Source organism: Mus pahari, chromosome 18 (genome assembly GCF_900095145.1).
Source record: "Mus pahari chromosome 18, PAHARI_EIJ_v1.1, whole genome shotgun sequence".
Lineage (NCBI taxonomy): Eukaryota > Metazoa > Chordata > Mammalia > Rodentia > Muridae > Mus > Mus pahari.
This window is the reverse complement of record NC_034607.1, coordinates 49,011,222-49,030,515: the sequence shown is the minus strand read 5'-3', so window position 1 is coordinate 49,030,515 and position 19,294 is coordinate 49,011,222. Positions and strand designations below refer to the sequence as shown.

The window sequence follows — 19,294 nt, the reverse complement described above, 5'->3', positions numbered from 1 at the left end:
TCACTTTGTAGACCAGGCTGGCCTCGAACTCAGAAATCTGCCTGCCTCTGCCTCCCAAGTGCTGGGATGCAGAAACCATTCTTAACACTAAACAAAAGGGCTGGGAATGTAGCTCGCTGGTAGGGTGCCTGTCTAGCAAACACCAAGTCTTGGGATCCATCTAGCACCACAACACACACACACACACACACACACACACACACACACCCCTTGGTGCAAGTATGGCTTGCACCAAGTAGCAGTTTGCTGACTCCCATTACATCACCGGTTTATCATTTCATACAAAGAAGAAAATAAGAACTGATAAAAATATAAAGTTTAAGACAATTCTATTGATTCACTCATGCATTCCATAGTTTCCCCCATTGGTAGAAATGGACTCTCAATGTGAGCAGTTACTATTCAAGGTGCAGAATGTTGGGTGCAATAAATATTGAATTAGCCAAGGCATAGTGGCACATGCCTGATCCCAGACTTGCAGGATAAAGTACAAGGATTCACCAGGAGGCCAGCACTGGCTACATATCAGTGAGATTGTTCAGTGGGTAAAAGTTACAGGTGCTTGCTACCAAGCCTGATGACCTGAGTTCAATCCCAGACCCAACAAAATGGAAAGAGAACCAGCTCTGACAAGTTGTCCTCAGACTTCCAAGGCAGTTGTATGGTCATAGGCAGGCAGGCGGGTGGGCGGGCAGACAGACAGACAGACAGACACACACACAAAAAGTAATGAAAATAAGTGGGGCCTAAAGATTTGGCTCAGTGATTAAGAGTGTTTTTGCAGTGGACTTGAATTCATTTTCTAGTACCCATGTTAGGCAGCTCCTATCTACCTGTAACTCCAACTCCAGGGGATAAATCCTTCTGGTCTGCTCAGGCACCTGAATTCACTTATGCATATTTCCACACATACATACATACATATAAATAATTAAAAACAAACATATCTTCAATAAATAAATAAATGGAATTAAAATAAACAATCCTACCAAATACAAGATACATTTGCATCCTTATGGAATGCACTACCTAGTGTAATGAAGATCAAGCTAGGTAAATCCAAGTAACAATGAAGATCAAGCTAGGTAAATCCAAGTAACCAAATGACAGTCAGATGACACATGCTGAACAAAGTAAGGTGCAGACTGCTCTCTGTGATGCCAAATGTATACGGACCCATCAAAGATGAAAATCCCCTAAAGGCTTAAGTACTGAAAGGAAGGGGTGGTAACTTAACACCAGTTCTTGATGAACAGGGGTTAGCAAGACAAATGGAAACTATAAATGATGGATGGATCAGAAACAAGATGGCAATGGAAGGAGAAGAGGATAAAGAGAAGCAGTAAGAGTGGGCACTGCATTAGTGAGAGAAACTTAGAGCACCCTATGAGCACGGTGTAAGAAGAGAGCAGCAGTCAGGAGGGAGGCTAAGGGGCAAGTTTGTCCAGAACACAGGCCAATCTGAAGACCTAGCTAAGAGTTCATGTCCTAACAACACTGTGGTAAACAAGCTCTTAAACCGGGAGCAACAATACTCATGACACACTAAGAAAGAAAAGGCTAATGGCCCAATGTGGGTTTAGTGAAAACATAAGAGGGTCAAATTCAGAGTAGACATTACAACACTACCCGGAATGGGTCAGAACCAGAAAGCCATACGTATGGACTGTTTTCAGTCTACTGAAACAACTCCATTCAGTTACTAGAACAGAAATTATACCCTTGACAGTCTCACCCAAAAACAAACAAACAACAAGTAACATCATTATATGGATGAACTATTAAACAACTCTTTGGCACAGTTGACAGCCAAAACTGTTTTCAGTACCAAAGTAGGTGTTAAAATCCGGAAAGAAAGAGCCAGAAGGTGAAAACCGGTGACCTCATCCTGGTCACACAACCCACGGTTTGCCTCTATCATCACCACCACCCACAAACAGCTGTTTCAAGATCGGAGTAGCATCACAGTAATTCTGAGTAATTGGATAGGGGTCTTGAATCCAGATTGATCAACAATCTACAATAATTCACCTGAAAACAAGAATTCGTTATCAAAACAAAAAGGAAGCACATGCTCAAATACATAATGGTAGTTTAGCAAACTCGGACAGTGAGGTTTTAAAAGCACAGAGACCCTCATAACACCAGCCACTGGCAAGCTCTAGCTGTAGCACACCTATCATTGTGCCACCACCTCCCCCTCCCCCAGCTTGTCTTGAGTGCCTGTGCTCCAGCAGTCGCCGTTAGCTGGTACTACAGAAATGTCAGAGCTTTGCATGTCCCGGGTGACTTTTCTGTAAGCTTATCTGCGACAATCAGACTCTAACATCCATTCTAAGAAACCATTTATAGGTACATTATAATCGATAATGTAGCCACCAACATATATATGCCACTGTCCTCCTAACAGACAGTGAATTTAATGAAAATGGCTTATTATCTAATTCCCTCTAGTATAAGCTTCATGAGAACAAGGATTTGTTTTGTTCACGGATATAGTCCCAGTAATAAAATAATGCCTGAAATGACGCATTTGTGTAATAGTTATTAAATTATTAGATAGGTAACTGTTAAACTATTAGATTTCTCATGTTAGGACTACAATTAATATTAATTACCAAAAAGCTGCAACAGTTATTACATGTTGAGCATTCCTTACCCAAAACGCTTGGGACTGGAAGGGTTGCTGAATTTTTTTGTTAGGGTTTTTTTGGTGGGGGGTGGATTTTTGTTTTGTTTTCAGACTTTGGGGTATTTCATAGACTAGACTGAGCACCCATAATCTAAAACTCCAGTGTTCCTACATCTGCAAAGTTTGTGTATTGTTCTGGTTTGGAACATTTAACACTTCTGTCCTGCAGATGCTTCATTTCTACAATAATCGTCATCCACAAATGAAGGTGTTAATGTGGGTACAGTTTTATGAAAGCTATTGATAAGGTTTTAAGCTTTAATGTATGTGTTAGGCTCAAATTAAGATGTTTTGGGCCCTTTAGACAGTTATTACAGCTATCAATAAAGATTCTGACTCCCTATGACTCCCTATGAGCCCTGGTCTGAGCTCCTACCTCAACCTCCTCAGTGCCAAGATGAAAGGCGCTCAAACACCATATCCTGCAACGATAATTGCTTAAAGCAAATATACCAAACGAATCCTAAGACTCATAATCAAAACCAAAGAAGAAACAAGTATCTGAGAAAGTTATATCACTGATTTAAGTAACACAGATGACAGAGCCACAGAACTCAGTAACAACTAAGAATGCCAGCAGACAGCACAGCTAAGTCACACTACACTGAAACTGCAGCAAAACGTGAGCTGTTCTTTCTGTCCTTTCCTCTGGGATTTGTTGCAGAGTGGGAGCAGACGTGGCAAGTAAACATTCCTCTGCGCTCTATCTCAGGAAGACACTATGCCCTGATGTGTTTTCCTGCTAAAAAACAGATCTGAAATTGAGGGAAATGCCTGACAACAGAGGCCTAAGGTAACCCTTCAGGTTCCTAAAGCTTTCTATATACTTCACCCCAATGATTTCTACCCCTCTGTTTTAAAAGCCTACATTATAAACCCATAAGGACTTTGTTTATAGCTGGAAGAGTGCTGAGCACATACCAAGCATTCAATAAATATTTCCTGACTAAATATTGCCTGAACCCTCCACAGAATTACGCCCTTATGAGAGCAGGGGTTTCCAGCAGCTCACTCACTGGTTCTCATTACACTCAGTGAGGATGTGAGCTACAGACAGTCAGAAAACCCTCTTAACTACAGAGTGTATGTAGGATTTGGAATCACAGTACTATGCAGAGACTCAAACTCCAGAATCTTACCCCTACTGCACTGCGCCAAGGAAAGGCGTTTCAAAGCAAGCAAGTTTCAGTATAATCATCAAATCCCATTCACAGTCATGATTAATAGTTTAAAGTAAATACTACCTTTCTAATAATCTGTTCTAAGTGTAGCTCCCTAGTACCTGATCTCAATCCACATCATTAGGTTTAAAGTGGGAAGTCACACACTGTCTGCACACAAATTTATACCAATCATGACTGAAGACTGAAAAGTTAAGCTGCCAATGGACACCAAGTGTGAACAGCACTCACAGCTATGTCCCACCTAAACTGTAAACAGAATGTCCTTCAAAGTGATCTTTTTCAAGCAGACCTCCCACTCACTCATCAATAGAAGTCAGTTGTGTCACTTTTCTGGAACAAATGACTCAATGAAAAACAGACAAATTTTGTCATTTGCTCTCAAGTATCACTCAGAAAACCAGTACAGAATAGCCACTTCAAAATCAACATGCAAAAATAAACATTAGAGACAAAAAAAATACTTAAAAGTAATATTGAATATGTGTGTCTTTTAAACCAGGAAGACATCTTAATTTTAGGAAGTCAGAAAAGCACTCTTCCAGCTGCTTCTCAACTGTGAGTTTGCCACCCCAACATCCTACATATCAGATATTTACATTACAATTCATAACTGCAGTAAAATTGCAGTTATTACGTAGCAATGAAACTTACTAATGCTGCAACCCTTTAATACAGTCCCTCATGCTGTGGGCCCCCCCAACCATGAGATTATTTCATCCTACTTTCTAACTGTATCTGAATCTTATATGCAGGATATCAGATCTGTGACCCCTGAGAGTCATTTGACCCCCTAAAGAGATAGCAAAGCACAGGTTGAGAACCACTGCTCTAGAGAAAAGAAGTGTACTCTCATGGAGTATCTAACAAAATAGTCTGACCTCTGATATACCAACAGCTCACTCACAAAAATTCAACTGCTAATCGTCAAAGAAAATACAGAGACAGTGTGATGGCTCAGCAGGTAAAATGCTTGCCTTGCAGGCATGCCAACTGAGTCAATCCCTAGATCCCCAAGTGAAACATTAGAACCAACTCCTCCAAGTTCTCTTCTCGCCTCCAATTTGATCCACGTATACAAGGAATGTGTGTACTCACACTCTCCCACACACTCAAAATTGTAACACACAATAAACTTAAAGAAAAGTATACAATGTAAATTGGTCTGTAAACTTTTACTGTGTACATATAAATACACGTATTAACAAATCTATAAACTTAAAAACTCACACATTTTACTAAGGACCTCCTCACTCAGACTATTCTTAACAGCATCTGATATCCTGTTATTGATATTATTACAAATGTAAGTTGTGGTTATTTGTTGGACATTCAGTTTAAAGTCATATGCCATCAATTCTGAGGTTCAAAACAATCCTTACATGCAGATGGGCTTTGCTACCTGTTCCCAGCCTACAACAGGGTTAAAACTGGAAAAAAGAAAAGAGGAGCTGGTGAGACAGGTCAGTGGGTAAAGCTGACCAGCTGGGTCCCATTCCTGGTACCCAGGAAAGAGCAGACTCCAGCAAAGTGTACATATGCATACACAGAGAGAAGATGGTGGAGGGGGTGGGGGTGGGGATAAATAGATTTAAAAAAAAAAAACTGTAAGTCTAAATAAAAAGGGAAAAATCAGAAACACTGATCCAATAGCAATACACACCTCTAGAGTCAAGTATACCGTGTCTGTATTTAAAAAAGAACACCCAACTTACTGCAGAAATAGCTGACTTCAGAAGTAGACTGGGGCATACAAGAGAGATGCTGGGAACTGTATTTGGTGCTTTCTGTTACTGTGATAAAATACCACGACAGAAGAAAGGGTGTGGTTCCAGAGGGAACGGGAGGGATGCAGCAGGGCTGAGGAAGCAGGGCGGAAGGAAGCAGGAAGCTGAGAGCTTACATCCTTAAATGCAAGCAGGAAGCAGAAAGCTGGAAATGTCATGAGGCTTTTAACTCTCAAAGTCCAACTCCAGGAGAACACCTCCTCCAACAAGGCCATACTTCCTAAATCTTCCCAAACAGTGCTACCAACTGGGGACCAAATGTTCAAGTATATGACCCTCTCAGGGATATTCACATTCACACTAGTGCAGAAACATTCTGTCACATCCAAAAGCCAAGGGAAACCATTATGGTCAAAATTGAGGAGGCAGTTTGTACTGGCTAGTTTTGTGTCAACTTGACACAGACTGGAGTTATCACAGAGAAAGGAGCTTCAGTTGGGGAAATGCCTCCGCGAGATCCAGCTGTAAGGCATTTTTTCAATTAGTGATCAAGGGGGGAAGGGCCCCTTGTGGGTGGGACCATCTCTGGGCTGGCAGTCTTGGTTCTATAAGAAAGCCAGCTGAGCAAGCCAGTGGAAGCAAGCCAGTAAAGAACATCCCTCCATGGCTTCTGCATCAGCTCCTGCTTTCTGACCTGCTTGAGTTCCAGTCCTGACTTCCTTGGTGATGAACAGCAGTATGGAAATGTAAGCTGAATAAACCCTTTCCTCTCCAACTTGCTTCTTGGTCATATTTGTGCAGGAATAGAAACCCTGACTAAGACACAGTTGAAGGATTTTTTTTGTTTTGGTTTTGGTTTTGGTTTTGTTTAAAAAGAAAAGAAGGGGACTGGAAAGATGGCTCAGTGGTTAAGCACTGACTGCTCTTCCAAAGGACCTGAGTTCAAATCCCAGCAACCACATGGTGGCTCAGACATCCTCTTCTAGTGTGTCTGAAGACAGCTTCAGTATTCCTAACATATAATAATAAATCTTAAATATATATATAAATATATATATAAGACTAAAATAGGACAAATGCATAAAAATCTGTTTTATCTTAAAAGATATATAAAAAACAAAGAGACATGTTACAAGCCACCAAAAGATATATCAATACTTGTGCCTTAAACTCTAGAGAAGAACAAACAACTTCTTTAACAAACTATGGAGGGAAAAATATACACAATAAAGAGAGCTAGCAATGAAATGCAATGTGTGGCTCTTAAACATAAACCACTGTAAAATGGTATTCAAGAGAATGGCAGCCAGAAGTGGTGGAGCAGACCTATAACCGAAGCCCCGAGTTTGAGACTAGCCTGGAATATACAGCTGTTCCAGACCAGCATGCACACAGGACTGGGATGACAGAAAATGAAATGGTATTATTTGGTAAAAGTGCTAGTTTACCAGTTTTTAAAATTAATTAAAGGAAGGCAGGCAGGCAGGTGGGCATCCATCCACCAGCAGCTGGGGGAGAGGCATTAGTCAGCGAAAGGCTTGCACATACACATGAGGCTCTGAGTTCAGATCTCTAGCACTCACATAAAAGTTAGACATGTTGTCCACATCTGCAAGCCCAACACTGGTCAGAGATTACAGGGATCCCTGGAGCTTGTTGGCCAGCATAGTTGAATCAATGAGCTACCAAACAAAAAGTCCCGGAAACAGTAGAGACCCTACCTCAAAAAATGATGTAAGGAAGTTGGCTTGGTGAATAAAATNCCTGCCACTCAGCCTGAAAACCTGAGTCTGACTACTGAAATCGACATAGTGGAAGGAGAGAATGAACTTCTATAAGCTGTGCTCTGACTACATGCGTGGGTAGGTAAATGTGAAAAGGTAAAAGCAAGGTGGAGAATAGTGGGACACACCCAATATTGACCTCTAGCTGCCACATACATGTAACACAGAAATGCATGCACAAACAAAGACACAGACACACACACAAGTTGTTAAGGGGGGGGGTTCTGAGGTACCCTAAAATAACCCTGTCAACTGCCACTTGTTGGCTTCCCCCTAGAACTAGATAACAAACCCTTACCACTGAAGATCCCACACATCTTAGCTGCAGGACATAAAGAGAATACGGTGACTGGGCTGGACACTATGACGGTGCTAGACCTGTGACACAAGCTGCTGGGGAGAGAATGGTCACCAACAGTCTCACTTATCTATGGACCTTGTGTGCCTCAGTACCACCGCCAGGCAACAGTGTCAAGTCTATGGAGACAACTAGGTGCTTTCTTACTGGGCTTGGCACTACCCCACAGGAGAGAATTCATGTGTATTTGGTCTCACATCTGGGAAGGTCACAGGCCCTAGGAAAAGCTGCTGATTATTGTTTTCCTAAACAACCATGATGTGCCCATCAAACTACCTTCTAAATAACATTGTTTATGCCCACAGATCACTTTAGTCAGAACAGTTTTTTGCAGTCATCAGCAGGCTGAGGATAAATGACTGCTGAATATCCAGCCATGAACAAGACATCTCCCTTCTCTAAGGCACAGGAACACTGCACAAGGGGCAGAAAGAACGGAAGAGATGGACAAAGCCAGGGGAGTGATGTGGAACACTGACTCCTAGGCACGGTGTGGCTGTCTAATGCTTGAACTCACAGAAACTCTGGATTCCCACACAAGCTTGGGCCCACAAACTTCCTCCCTGAGGGTTTATATGCAGCTCATGGTTGACAGGAGAGAGACATTTTCTTTGGTTGTGTGGCCACTAGTTAAGTGTCCTTGCTCCTATAAAGTCTACTGAATTTATTAGGTACACACACACACACACACACACACACAAACACAAAGGAGGATAAAAATAGAAGGGAGACTGCTAGGGAGGAGGAAGTGGAAAGGATGGGGGGGAATCTGTGAATGTGATAAAAATATACTGTACAATGTATGGAAATGTCATAATGAAACCCATTATTATGTGTTATTTAACACAGGTTAGTAAAAACATTTTAAAATACCCGGAAGTGGTGACGCATGACTATAATTCCAATACTTGAGAGGATCATGAATTCCAGACAGTCTAAGTATATGTGTCCCTTTCTCAAAACCAACCTCACCCATCCTAAAGTCACCGAGAGAAAGAGTAAAAGAGGTGTGGAAAGAAGACATTCAGGCAAGAGCAGCCCAGCAGAGGTGTCAAAGGCCTGTGCAGTTGTCAACATCCAGGTGAGTGAAAAAGGCCCCTGCCCTCTCATGCTGGAGCCCAAAGAAGATGAAGATGTTTACACAAAATTAAGCTGGGAGTTGGTGAGAAAATAGGAAACAGAAGATTGCTTAAGCAAACTGAAGACCAGATTCCTTACAATTTGAAAAATTAGTTACAAATATGTTGAGAAAACTAAAACAAGCCCTATCCAGTTATAAAAAAACCATCACAGGTGTAAATTCACACCCCTCCACAAGCACACTCCATCTCTGACTACTCTGCGATAATGACAGCTACTCATACAGCTAGAACAAAGCTGGCCTTTAAATGCCATTCTCCACAAAGATTACTAAGTCTCCTTGAAATGACGGCCACTCCAGTACTGGAGCACTAAGACTGATCCTCAATAGTGTTGAGTATACCTCAGCTAAAGAGCAATGTCATTGGCTCACAGGAACTAAACAAAAAAATGTTCAGAGGGTGATGGGCATCAGCTCGAAAACTTGCCTGGTGTCTGCAGTGGTCAGTGTCAGACTCCTGGAAGTGCAGCTACAGACATTTGTAAGCTGCGGTGTGGGTGCTGGGAATCTAACCCAGGTCCTCTGCAAGAGGTAACGGTGTTCTTAATGGCTAAGCAGTCCAATTTCTCAAACACCTGAAGGACTGAACAAAACATAAACTGTCTGTCTGCTAGGCCTGAGCCACAGCAGCCTCTGGCCCAAAGGCATAGTTCTCAGAGTGAAGCCTAGGGATACAAAGGAGCCACATGCTACACACACACACACACACACACACACACACACACACAACATTCTCAAGGGTGTGCCCTGGAATTTTTCTGAGAGACAGCTAGTTCCATATTTTTTTATACATTTTTTTAGATTTATTTATTTATTTTTTATATATGAGTACACCATCACTGTCTTCAGACACACCAGAAGAAGGCATCAGATCCCATTACAGATGGTTATGAGGTACCATGTGGTTGCTGGGAATTAAACTCAGGACCTCTGGCAGAGCAGTCAGTGCTCTTAATTACTGAGCCATCTCTCCAGCCCATTTATACAATTTTTAAAAACCCTGTATTGGAAAATGCCAGGGTCACAGAAAAGCTGCAAGAACAGTAGTAATAAAAAACAAAACACCACCCACATGCTATTAACAAATTCACTCACAGGTAACACTGTGTCTGTCTGTATATCTGTGTATGTTTGGCTTTTTACATATGTATATATGTGAATATATCCACCTATAAAACATGAAAATTTTAAATGAACCATTTTAAAAGTTAGGCACAGTAGGTATGGTAGTGCACTCGGAGGCTGAGACACGACTATGGCAGTGTGGGCTATCCAGTGAGCCCTGCCACAAACAAGAGCAAGTTACAGACACCATGGTTCCTTCTCCCTACCAACTCTAGTGTCTATTTCCTAAGAATAAAAATATCTCCATGCACAACTATAGGATAGTTATCAATGTTAGTAAGTTAAACACTGATATAATAATACTTTGATCTCTTCTACCACGTAAACTGCAGTGTTAATTCAATAATATTTTTTGTTGTATTTTTCTCTCGAAAACATAGCCCAATGTTTTAGTCTCCTTTAATACAGACATATTTCCAAAAACTCTAAAGTGTGTGTGTGTGTGTGTGTGTGTGTGTGTGTGTGTGTACTATTCATTCATGGCAGAGGCACACAATGTCTACTGGCAGTATTTGTTCTCACTATGCGTTCACTGTGCTGTCTGACTGCAGTTACTATTCTCCCTTGCAACCACTAAGCACACAATTGGGAGAAACGTAAGGCCATGCAGACATCCTGCTTTTCAGCACATTCCCTTCTAGGTTGTGAGCTATTGATTCCTGTCTTATTTGGTCTCACTGATTCTTACTTTGGTCTCAAAATAATCACATGAATTATTCATGAGGATAAACATAAAATTTTAAATTAAACAGGCTTCAACTTTTGAGTACAGCCCCATATGCTTTAGGTATTAAGTACAAATTCACTACTTTAGGAAGACAGACTAGAGAACAAGGAGCAGGCTCCAGGATAAAAACAAATAATCCTGAGTTGGACACTAAAAAGTGAAATTCTATTTAGAACTATTTAATTAGTAAATCAAGGCAGACAACTGCATTTAAAAAGTTAAATAGGGGGCTGGTGAGATGGCTCAGTGGTAAGAGCACCCGACTGCTCTTCTGAAGGTCCGGAGTTCAAATCCCAGCAACCACATGGTGGCTCACAACCATCTGTAACAAGATCTGATGCCCTCTTGTAGAGTGTCTGAAGACAGCTACAGTGTATAATAAATAAATAAATCTTAAAAAAAAACAGTTAAATAGGAGCTGAAGAAATGCTCAAGGGTTGAAAACATACTATTCTTGCAGGGGACCCTAGTTTAGTTCCCAGCACCCATATAAGCAGGCTCCAACTGCTTGCATCTCCAGCTCCAGGTGACCTGGTGCTGTCTTCTGGCCTCTGAGGGACCTGCACTCACATGCACATACCCAACAAGCAAACATATAACTGAAAAGTTAAAAAAAAAAAAAATAAAGCTAAAATAATAGATGGTAAATCTAAATCCTTTTACAAGTCAAAGAATCATTAGACAAAGCAAATTATCATATTCTATCTACCAATTTTATAAAATCATATTATAACGCACCAAATTTGTCTTCCTTCACTTCATCCAGAAGTTTTAAAGAGATAACATCCTCCTCATTGTAGCTAGCTCATTTTCATATGTCAGCGCTCCTATCTCCTCTCTTACGGATAGAGTTTAACCTCTTAAAATGTTTACCTCGCAAAATGTTTTACCCACAGAAGTTTACACTAGTCTAAATCAAACACACAAAACTGAAATTTAAAGTTCCACCCATTATCATGTGGCGCACTCTCCTCCCTTGTCTTTTTGAATGTTGGTCTTGACTGATTTCAGAATCAATCAATAGGTCACACACATGACTTGCAACTCAAAGCATCACCCAGAACCTGGGCCAGAATTCTTTATCAGACTTGATCAAATCTAACATAATCCAAGTATAGAATAAAAAAATGAATTATAGTGGTAGAAAAGAAATCCAAGGAATAAGAAAAAGTAACAAACACTGAGCACTGTGGTGTACACCTTTAATCCGAGCACTCACAAGGCAGAGGGAGGTCTGGATTTGAGGCCTACCTGTTCTACAACATGAGTTTTAGGAATACACAGAGAAACCTGTCTTGAAAAAACATACAAACAAGCACACAGAAAGAGGAGGCGGAGGAAGAGACAGCTACGGATATGACTGAGGATACAGCTCACTGGAATCACCTGCCTGCTATGCATGCAACCCTAGGTCTAATCCTCCAGGACTGAGAAGAAAAAGAATTGACAAAAACAAAGAAGCTGGATATAATGGCACACACCTATAATTCCAGCATCTAGGAGGTAGAAGTGAGTACATTAGTAGGAGTTCAAGACCAGCCTAAGTTATATTGCAAGTTTGAGGCTAGCCTGGGCTACATGAGACCCTGTCTTTTTTTTTAAAAGGGGGGGGGGGGAGATAAGAAGTAATGATACGGGCTGGAGAGATGGTTCAGCAGTTAAGAGCACTGACTGCTCTTTCAGAGGTCCTGAGTTCAATTCCCAGCAACCACATGGTGGCTCACAACCATCTGTAATGGGATCTGATGCCCTCTTCTGGTGTGTCTGAAGACAGCTACAGTGTACTAATAACATTAAATAAATAAATCTTTTTTAAAAAAAGAAGGAGGAAAAGGAGGAGGAGGAGGAGGAGGAGGAGAAGGAGAAGAAGAAGAAGAAGAAGTAGTAGTAGTAGTAATAGTAGTAGTAATGATACAAATTGTATGTCTTCAAAGACATTTTTAATTTAGCAGGGGGTAGGAATGGCAAGGAATTTAACATCCTGTGACTTCGAGTCTGGGTGATAAAGTATTTCATGTAAACACACACATTTATATATTTCATAACTTCAATGTAGCATTTATAAAATGGCAGTGACTTAGCATCCTTGTCTATGATTTCAAAAACCACTGCAGAGCCTCAATTGCTATTCAATGTAAAATGCAAATAGAGTGTTTTCCTTATCTAAACACTCATCAACCAAGGGCAAAGTCTGAATTTCAAGTGTTTAACTTTACAAAACTGCCATTTTATAAGAAACAAAGTGGAGTGCTTTAACAGTATAAATCTACAAAAACTGATTAAGAGGCTTCAAAAGTCAATCATTTTGAAAGGAAAATCTGATTTTGAGGAGAAAGATTCCAGATTTGGTTGTTTTATATTCCATGTGTCCATGTGTTTGAGGGATTGCTAATGGGGCAGACTCACGTGAGTGGCAAGGCAGCATTCCCACAGTGCTGGCACTAGAAAAACTAAGGAGAAAGCCAGTTCATGGACAGGCTAGTAGGCTACGCAGCAAGACCCTGTCTCAAAAAGAAGCCATCAGTTAACGTGAGCTCAGGGTTCTCTTTGGTTTGGTTGGTTTGGTATGTTGTTGTTCTTTTGTTTTTGTTTTTAAAAGGTTGTGTGCCAGTGAGAAAAATGAGAGTGAAACTGTATAATTTTCAATATTAAAATTCTGGGCATAAGAAAAGACTTACAAATACATCAACCTGTTCACTCAGTTGCACACATACAGGATACATGATTATAACTTATCTTTCTTTTCTGCTACTGTTTTACTGTTTAACATGAATATGAATTCTCTGAGATAACCCTTTCTCAAGAGAAACAAAAATAAGCCTTCCTTATTCATATAGCTTTAGAAATAACCTCAGACTCTCTGAACCTCAATTCCATCTACAAAGGGGTAACAATTTAGACCTTAAGACTGCCATACAGATTTTAAAGGATAAAGGTTCTTTGTAAACTACAAAGCAGTATGCTAAGCTAAGGTGTTATCCTAATCTAAAGCACCCAGAACTATAAAATGAGAGGTAACATAACATACAGGCACAAAGATCCACAACATCCCAGGAATGGAGACATGGAGACAGTAGTTGCGAGCTACTTCCTTCAACTGTTATAAGGTCTTATGATCCATCTATTTAAATATCAAAATGTTTTCAAACTTCCTATGAACAAATAGTGAGGTTTTATATAATATAGATATGAGCTCTCATTAAGACAGTTTTCCTATATCTAATTCAGATATAGAAAATAAAAATTAAAACAGATAAAGACCTAGTCAAATAATCCCTGGAATTTAGACTGCCAAATAAATTATTTCATAACTTGAAAAAGCCAGACTTTATAGACAGACATCTAGCAATCTCCAGCTGTTCGCTTTCAGCAATCACTTGCTCTGATACACAGCACAGTGTTCGACATGGTGCTGCCTTCCTTTGCCTCTATCCCTGGTATTTTCCTCACTTAATAAACATTTCCAGATGCCTATTTAAAGTCAGCAGTTAGCTCCTAAAGGACAAAAGCATGTGCTTTTCTTGTCCTTTCTTTAAGGGTAAAAAGCATAGAGCTGGAGGTCCACCTATGATATTACCCACACACATTTAGTAATAGTTTATCACACTCATGCTGTAAATATTGTACCTACATTTGAGTTACTATTCACATCATGTTATATATATTCTCTTCTTGCACATGCTAGTGTGTGTGGTATGTTCGCATGTTCAAGTATATACAGGTGCAACTGTGTGTGCGCGGGTGAATATGGAGGCCTGAGGCTGACATCAGGCGTCTGTCTCCATCACTTGTCACTGAACTAAGAACTTGATAGTATGGAAGGTAGAATTACAGGCTCACTGCCACACCCATACATTTAGATGGGTGCTGTAGAGCTGAACTCCTATCCAACAAGCAATTTATCTACTGAACCATCACCCAAGGCCCACTTAAGGGTATCTTGAGCCCTTCAAAACAACCAATAAGAAATAAAATTGCTTAGGAAAAAAAACCCAAATGATTATGTGAAAGAAAGAAAAAAAAAAGCTTACTGAATATTTAAAGGATGTTTGAAACTAGATTAGTATTGAAAACCAGGCAGGCATGGTGGCATGTGCCAGTAGTCCCAGTTACTGGAGAAGCAGCTCGGGCAGCATGGTGGCTTGAGCCCAAGAGTTTAAGACAAGCTAAGACAACATAGCATGAGTTTGTCTTACAAATATATTTTAAAAACTTTAAAAGGGCTTGGTGTAGTGGAACACTCCTATAATTCCAAAACTCTGGAGGTAAAGACAGGGGATCAACAGTTCAAGGCCAACCCCAGCAATGGCGTGAGTTCAAGCCCTGGATTGAGCTATGTTAGAACCTGTTCAGAAATATAAACATGAAGTACTGCATCTGCTTGCTTGCAAAGAAGGCAAGATTTAAGCTGAGGATATAGTTCAGTTGGTAGACTGCTTGCCTACCATTTACAAAGTCATGGGTTCAGCCCTCAGTACTCCACACACCAAGGAGCACCTATAAACATTACAGTGACACATACTCAGATAGACACAGACCAGCCAGCCCAGGATGCATGAGAAAATGTTATTTCTTACACATAATAGCCTTCATGTATTATACCTTGAATTTTATACTGTAACTAGCATGGTTAAGTTTATACTTTAAGTTCCATGCAAATGTTCACATTTAGGCTAATCCCAAAATAAATATATTGAAATTAAAACTCTCATTACAAAAAACGTGGGTGTTAATCTAGCACTTGGGATGCTGACAGTGAAACAGCCACAAGTTCAAGACAGCCTGGGCTACATAGTTAATACCCTGTCTTAAGGGTGGGGTTTTAAAACCAACAACCACTACCACCAAACAACACAACATAAAACAACAAAAACTGACTTAAAACCTGAAACAAGAAAAAGATGTTAAAAGAAGACTAAGCATAAAATGTATCCAACTCCTGCCTTAAAGTCAGTAAGATCAGCGAGAAAGGCTTTATTTATTGGTAGTTTCCTGCTTTCGCAAACACACCTGAGGTTTCAGATACATACTGTGAGACATGTTGTGTGTATACCCATATTGAGATGTGGTGACAATGCACCAAAATAGCGTGGTGTAACTTTCAAAACCTGTTTCCCAAGTGCCGCCTTTCAAATGACCCTAATGTAGGTACTAAAAGATGCTAGGAGATACTATGTAACTAGGAGAAACTGCAAAGTACAAGCACCGCCAGCCACACTACCTGGAACTCATCAGCTGCAGAGAGTAAACGGATCCTTCAGTTGCTTTTATGTAAAGCAAGGGTAATACAAGAAATGTGTAACTTCAACGTGGCAGCAAAATGGCCAATCATTTAACATTCCTATCTCTGGTTCCCAAATCTCCTATATAGGGGTCTTATAAAATGCATGTTTTTCTTGTCTAATTACTAACCACAGGCATAGTTTGGGTTTGAATTCCCTTAAAAAAAAATCAGCTTTTACATAATCATTCTGCTGATAAAAGCACTGAATTTTTTTGCTTATGAAAATGTAGTCTTCTCACAATTTTCCAAGAACCTCTCTAGTATGTGAAAGGAGATATAAGCATCCACTTCCTTGAGGGAAAAAACAAAACCGCTTTCCATGTTACCCCAGAAGAATTTCACGTGTTTTGAATTTTTTAGTTGAAAAAAGAAGTCTTTACACATAAGTGCTTTCTTTTACACTAATGGCTCTCTTGATGATAAAATAAAGATCAATGTAACACTAAGCTCCAGGCTAACGAACTGCAGGGAACAGAAACATGCAATTTGGCAGAGCTCTGCTTAAAGGCTACTAGTAAAATATACCAGCTCTCCTCCCCCCACCCCCAACTCTTTAAGGTTTCAATTAAGATGGGGCCTAGTTTTACTCCTAGAAAGCTACAGAAAAGAACACACAACTCCTGTTACAAAGTCTCTTCATCGAAGGCAACTCCAGAAAGGAGACAAAAACCATCCCCTTCCTTTACCACTCAAAACATGGCAATTCAATGTTAGGATCACAAAAGATGGTGTGAAATGAATGTTTAAAGTCATTAGGTATCTATAACACAACATAAAAATGAGATTTGTTTTCCTGATTGCAACTCTTCCTGCTGTCTCAACTGGATTAGTTGCGGGATAAACTTGAATAACAAGGCATATACACTTTCAAAATTAAGTGTTTCAATTGGTGAAAAAGGCTTTAAAACATAGGGGCTTCTGCAAGCCCTCCAGAACTCCTCAAAACTAACAAGCACATGAGTAAAGATCGCATTACATACAGAGATGATCACAGCCCCCCAAAGATACCCAATCTGCATGTTAGCAGACATGCGGGCCAGACTTCCAGCCGATATCAACTGGGCGAATGAACCCAGTCACAAAACCAACAAAGAACAAATTAAGAGTTACTACTTCGCTAAAAGGAGCCCGAGAAGGAAGTAACTTCACTATGTAAGGAATTACAAGACATCAAAGGTTAGATAATGGACAACAGGTGTCTTTGGAGAGAAAAGAGCCACAATGCATTGCTCCTATTTTAGGATTTCCATTCTCAAAGCAGTATAACAACAATAATTTTTTCCCTCTCAAGAAAGTCGAGACCAAAACTGTGCTTTTACTATTTAACAACTGATCAGAGTCTGATGCTCTTCTGTTTACTTTTTAACTTTATTTTTAAAAAAATCCATCTAATCCCAATCTTGTGTGGGCAGATTAAAATATGGCTTAGTAGCCTGATGGTTTGCTGATCAGTGAACATTAACTAACTAGAGATTTATTATCACGAAATGGAAAAAGGGAAGCATCTGACTACACACGCTACTACCACATAAACTAGTCAAATATACAAATCAAACCCAGCCGCAGGTATCACATAACCGCAGTATCAGCCAAAACAGAATCGTTTCTCTCACCGGGACACTTAAAGCTCAATCTCTACAGTAACTGGATTCCAGTGGCCTCAAAGAATAGCAATTCCAGACACAGGCACTGGTTACCCTGGAGTTCTCTTCCTCAAGCCAGTCACAAAATTTAGCACCTGTACTCCGGTTAAATGGAACACTTCAGCCAACAGAATAACCTATCCCTTTCTCTCCATTCCACAAAGACAGCATATTCCAAAAATGGAGAATCCTTTCCTTTCCGATTGAGGCCCCCTCTGATGAGTCCATTGGGCAGGATTACTTCTCTCCAGCACGCATGGAGAACATACTTCTGCTTTCACTCTTAAAGAGGGTCCCCCAACACAGATGCACCTCTTCCTTCCCTGTATTGAGTAAATGATAATGCTGTCCACCACTGCCAAACGTTCAGGGATGTGGAGGGAAGTAGTCAGTTACTGAGGGCTACTTAATAAATCTCCAAATATAAAGACTGAAAGGGGTGACTCCAATCCCAGAAATGGGACTGGAGATTCCTACTCCCTGCGGAAAGGCTGCCCCAATCTTGCCTATCATTCCGTGTAAGTGGAGAGATGTACTCTGAGGGAGAGAGTCTGTATTTGATGAAGGGGTGCCCCGACTTTAACGGGGGATCAGAAGAAGGTAGCTGCTAAGTGTCCCGGGACGGACGCAGCAGTGGCCGGAGGGTCGTTGAGGGGGAAGGAGGGCCCCCCGCACTGAAGGGGGCTCTGGGAAGAAGGGAGGGTCTGGAGGCGAGGGCTGCATGGGGGAGGGGCCGCCCGTCCCGGAGGCGGCGGCGGGGCTACAGCCTCGCGGGGACCTTGTGCCGGGAGCGGCGGCCATCCGCAGGGGCAGCCCGGGGAGCAGGGCCCGCGGCGCGCGCGCGCAGGAAGCCGGGGTCCCGGGTTACGCACGAGGGGCGCGAGCCCGCGGCCGGACTCACCGAGGCTGCCGGCGAAACCGTCCATCTTGCGGGGAAGGCGCCGGGCTCGGGGCTCAGCGGGGCCGGCGCTTCATTCAGCGCCCCCGACCGAGCGGCGGCCGCGGGACCTGACCCGCCGGTTCTCAGCGTCGCCCGGTGCGGCTTCCGACTCCCGCCGCCGCCGTCCGCCGGTCAGCCCGTCAGCCCCGAGGGTCAGTCGGTCAATCAGGTTGAGAGCCGCGCCGCCCGCCGCCTGCCCGGCCTCCCTCTCTCTCTCTCTCTCTTTCTCTCTCCCAAGCCGCAGCCGTGAGCGCCGCGCCGCGCCGCGCCCCGCCCCCGCGCCCGCGCGCAGCCACGGCTCCGCCCCCGCGCACGCCGTCACGCTTCCGATCCCGCCCCCCACGTGACGGAACGGGGCGGGGCTTCTCGCGACACGCCCCTCCCTCTCGGCCCTGCCTCCGCAGCCGCAGAGAACAAGCTGAGAGTTGGGAGACTGTTGGCTGTACTTGTGTTTCTGGCCGGGTTCGCGACCAGGGTTCTCCAGCCCGAAACTGGGTCTGAGTGGACGGGGCTCGTGGGTCTCCTGCTGCCAGAAAGCTGACGTGCACCGTGGGATTCTTTCCCTCCGGGAACCCCGCGGAGTACAGTTCTAGAGTTCTTTTGAAGGGAGATGACAGTAAAGGATGCTAAGGAGTGAGAGGAAGGATTCCCCTTCTTGGGGTTCCCCTCTCCTCTTGTCAGGTGAGGAATTC

General features: G+C 42.0%; 1 protein-coding gene across 6 annotated transcripts in view; it reads right to left on the bottom strand.

Annotated features, from left to right (window-relative positions):
- Eml4 (EMAP like 4) overlaps positions 1-18,830 on the bottom strand; it is a 133,825-nt gene extending 114,995 nt beyond the window's left edge. For all 6 annotated transcript variants that reach the window (XM_021217525.2, XM_029531628.1, XM_029531630.1 and 3 more), the window contains exon 1: positions 18,564-18,830. In XM_021217525.2, the coding sequence (XP_021073184.1) occupies positions 18,564-18,588 (25 nt within the window). In that variant the 5' untranslated portion in view covers positions 18,589-18,830. The remainder of the gene's footprint in view (positions 1-18,563) is intronic.
- Between the last annotated feature and the right edge of the window lie 464 nt (positions 18,831-19,294).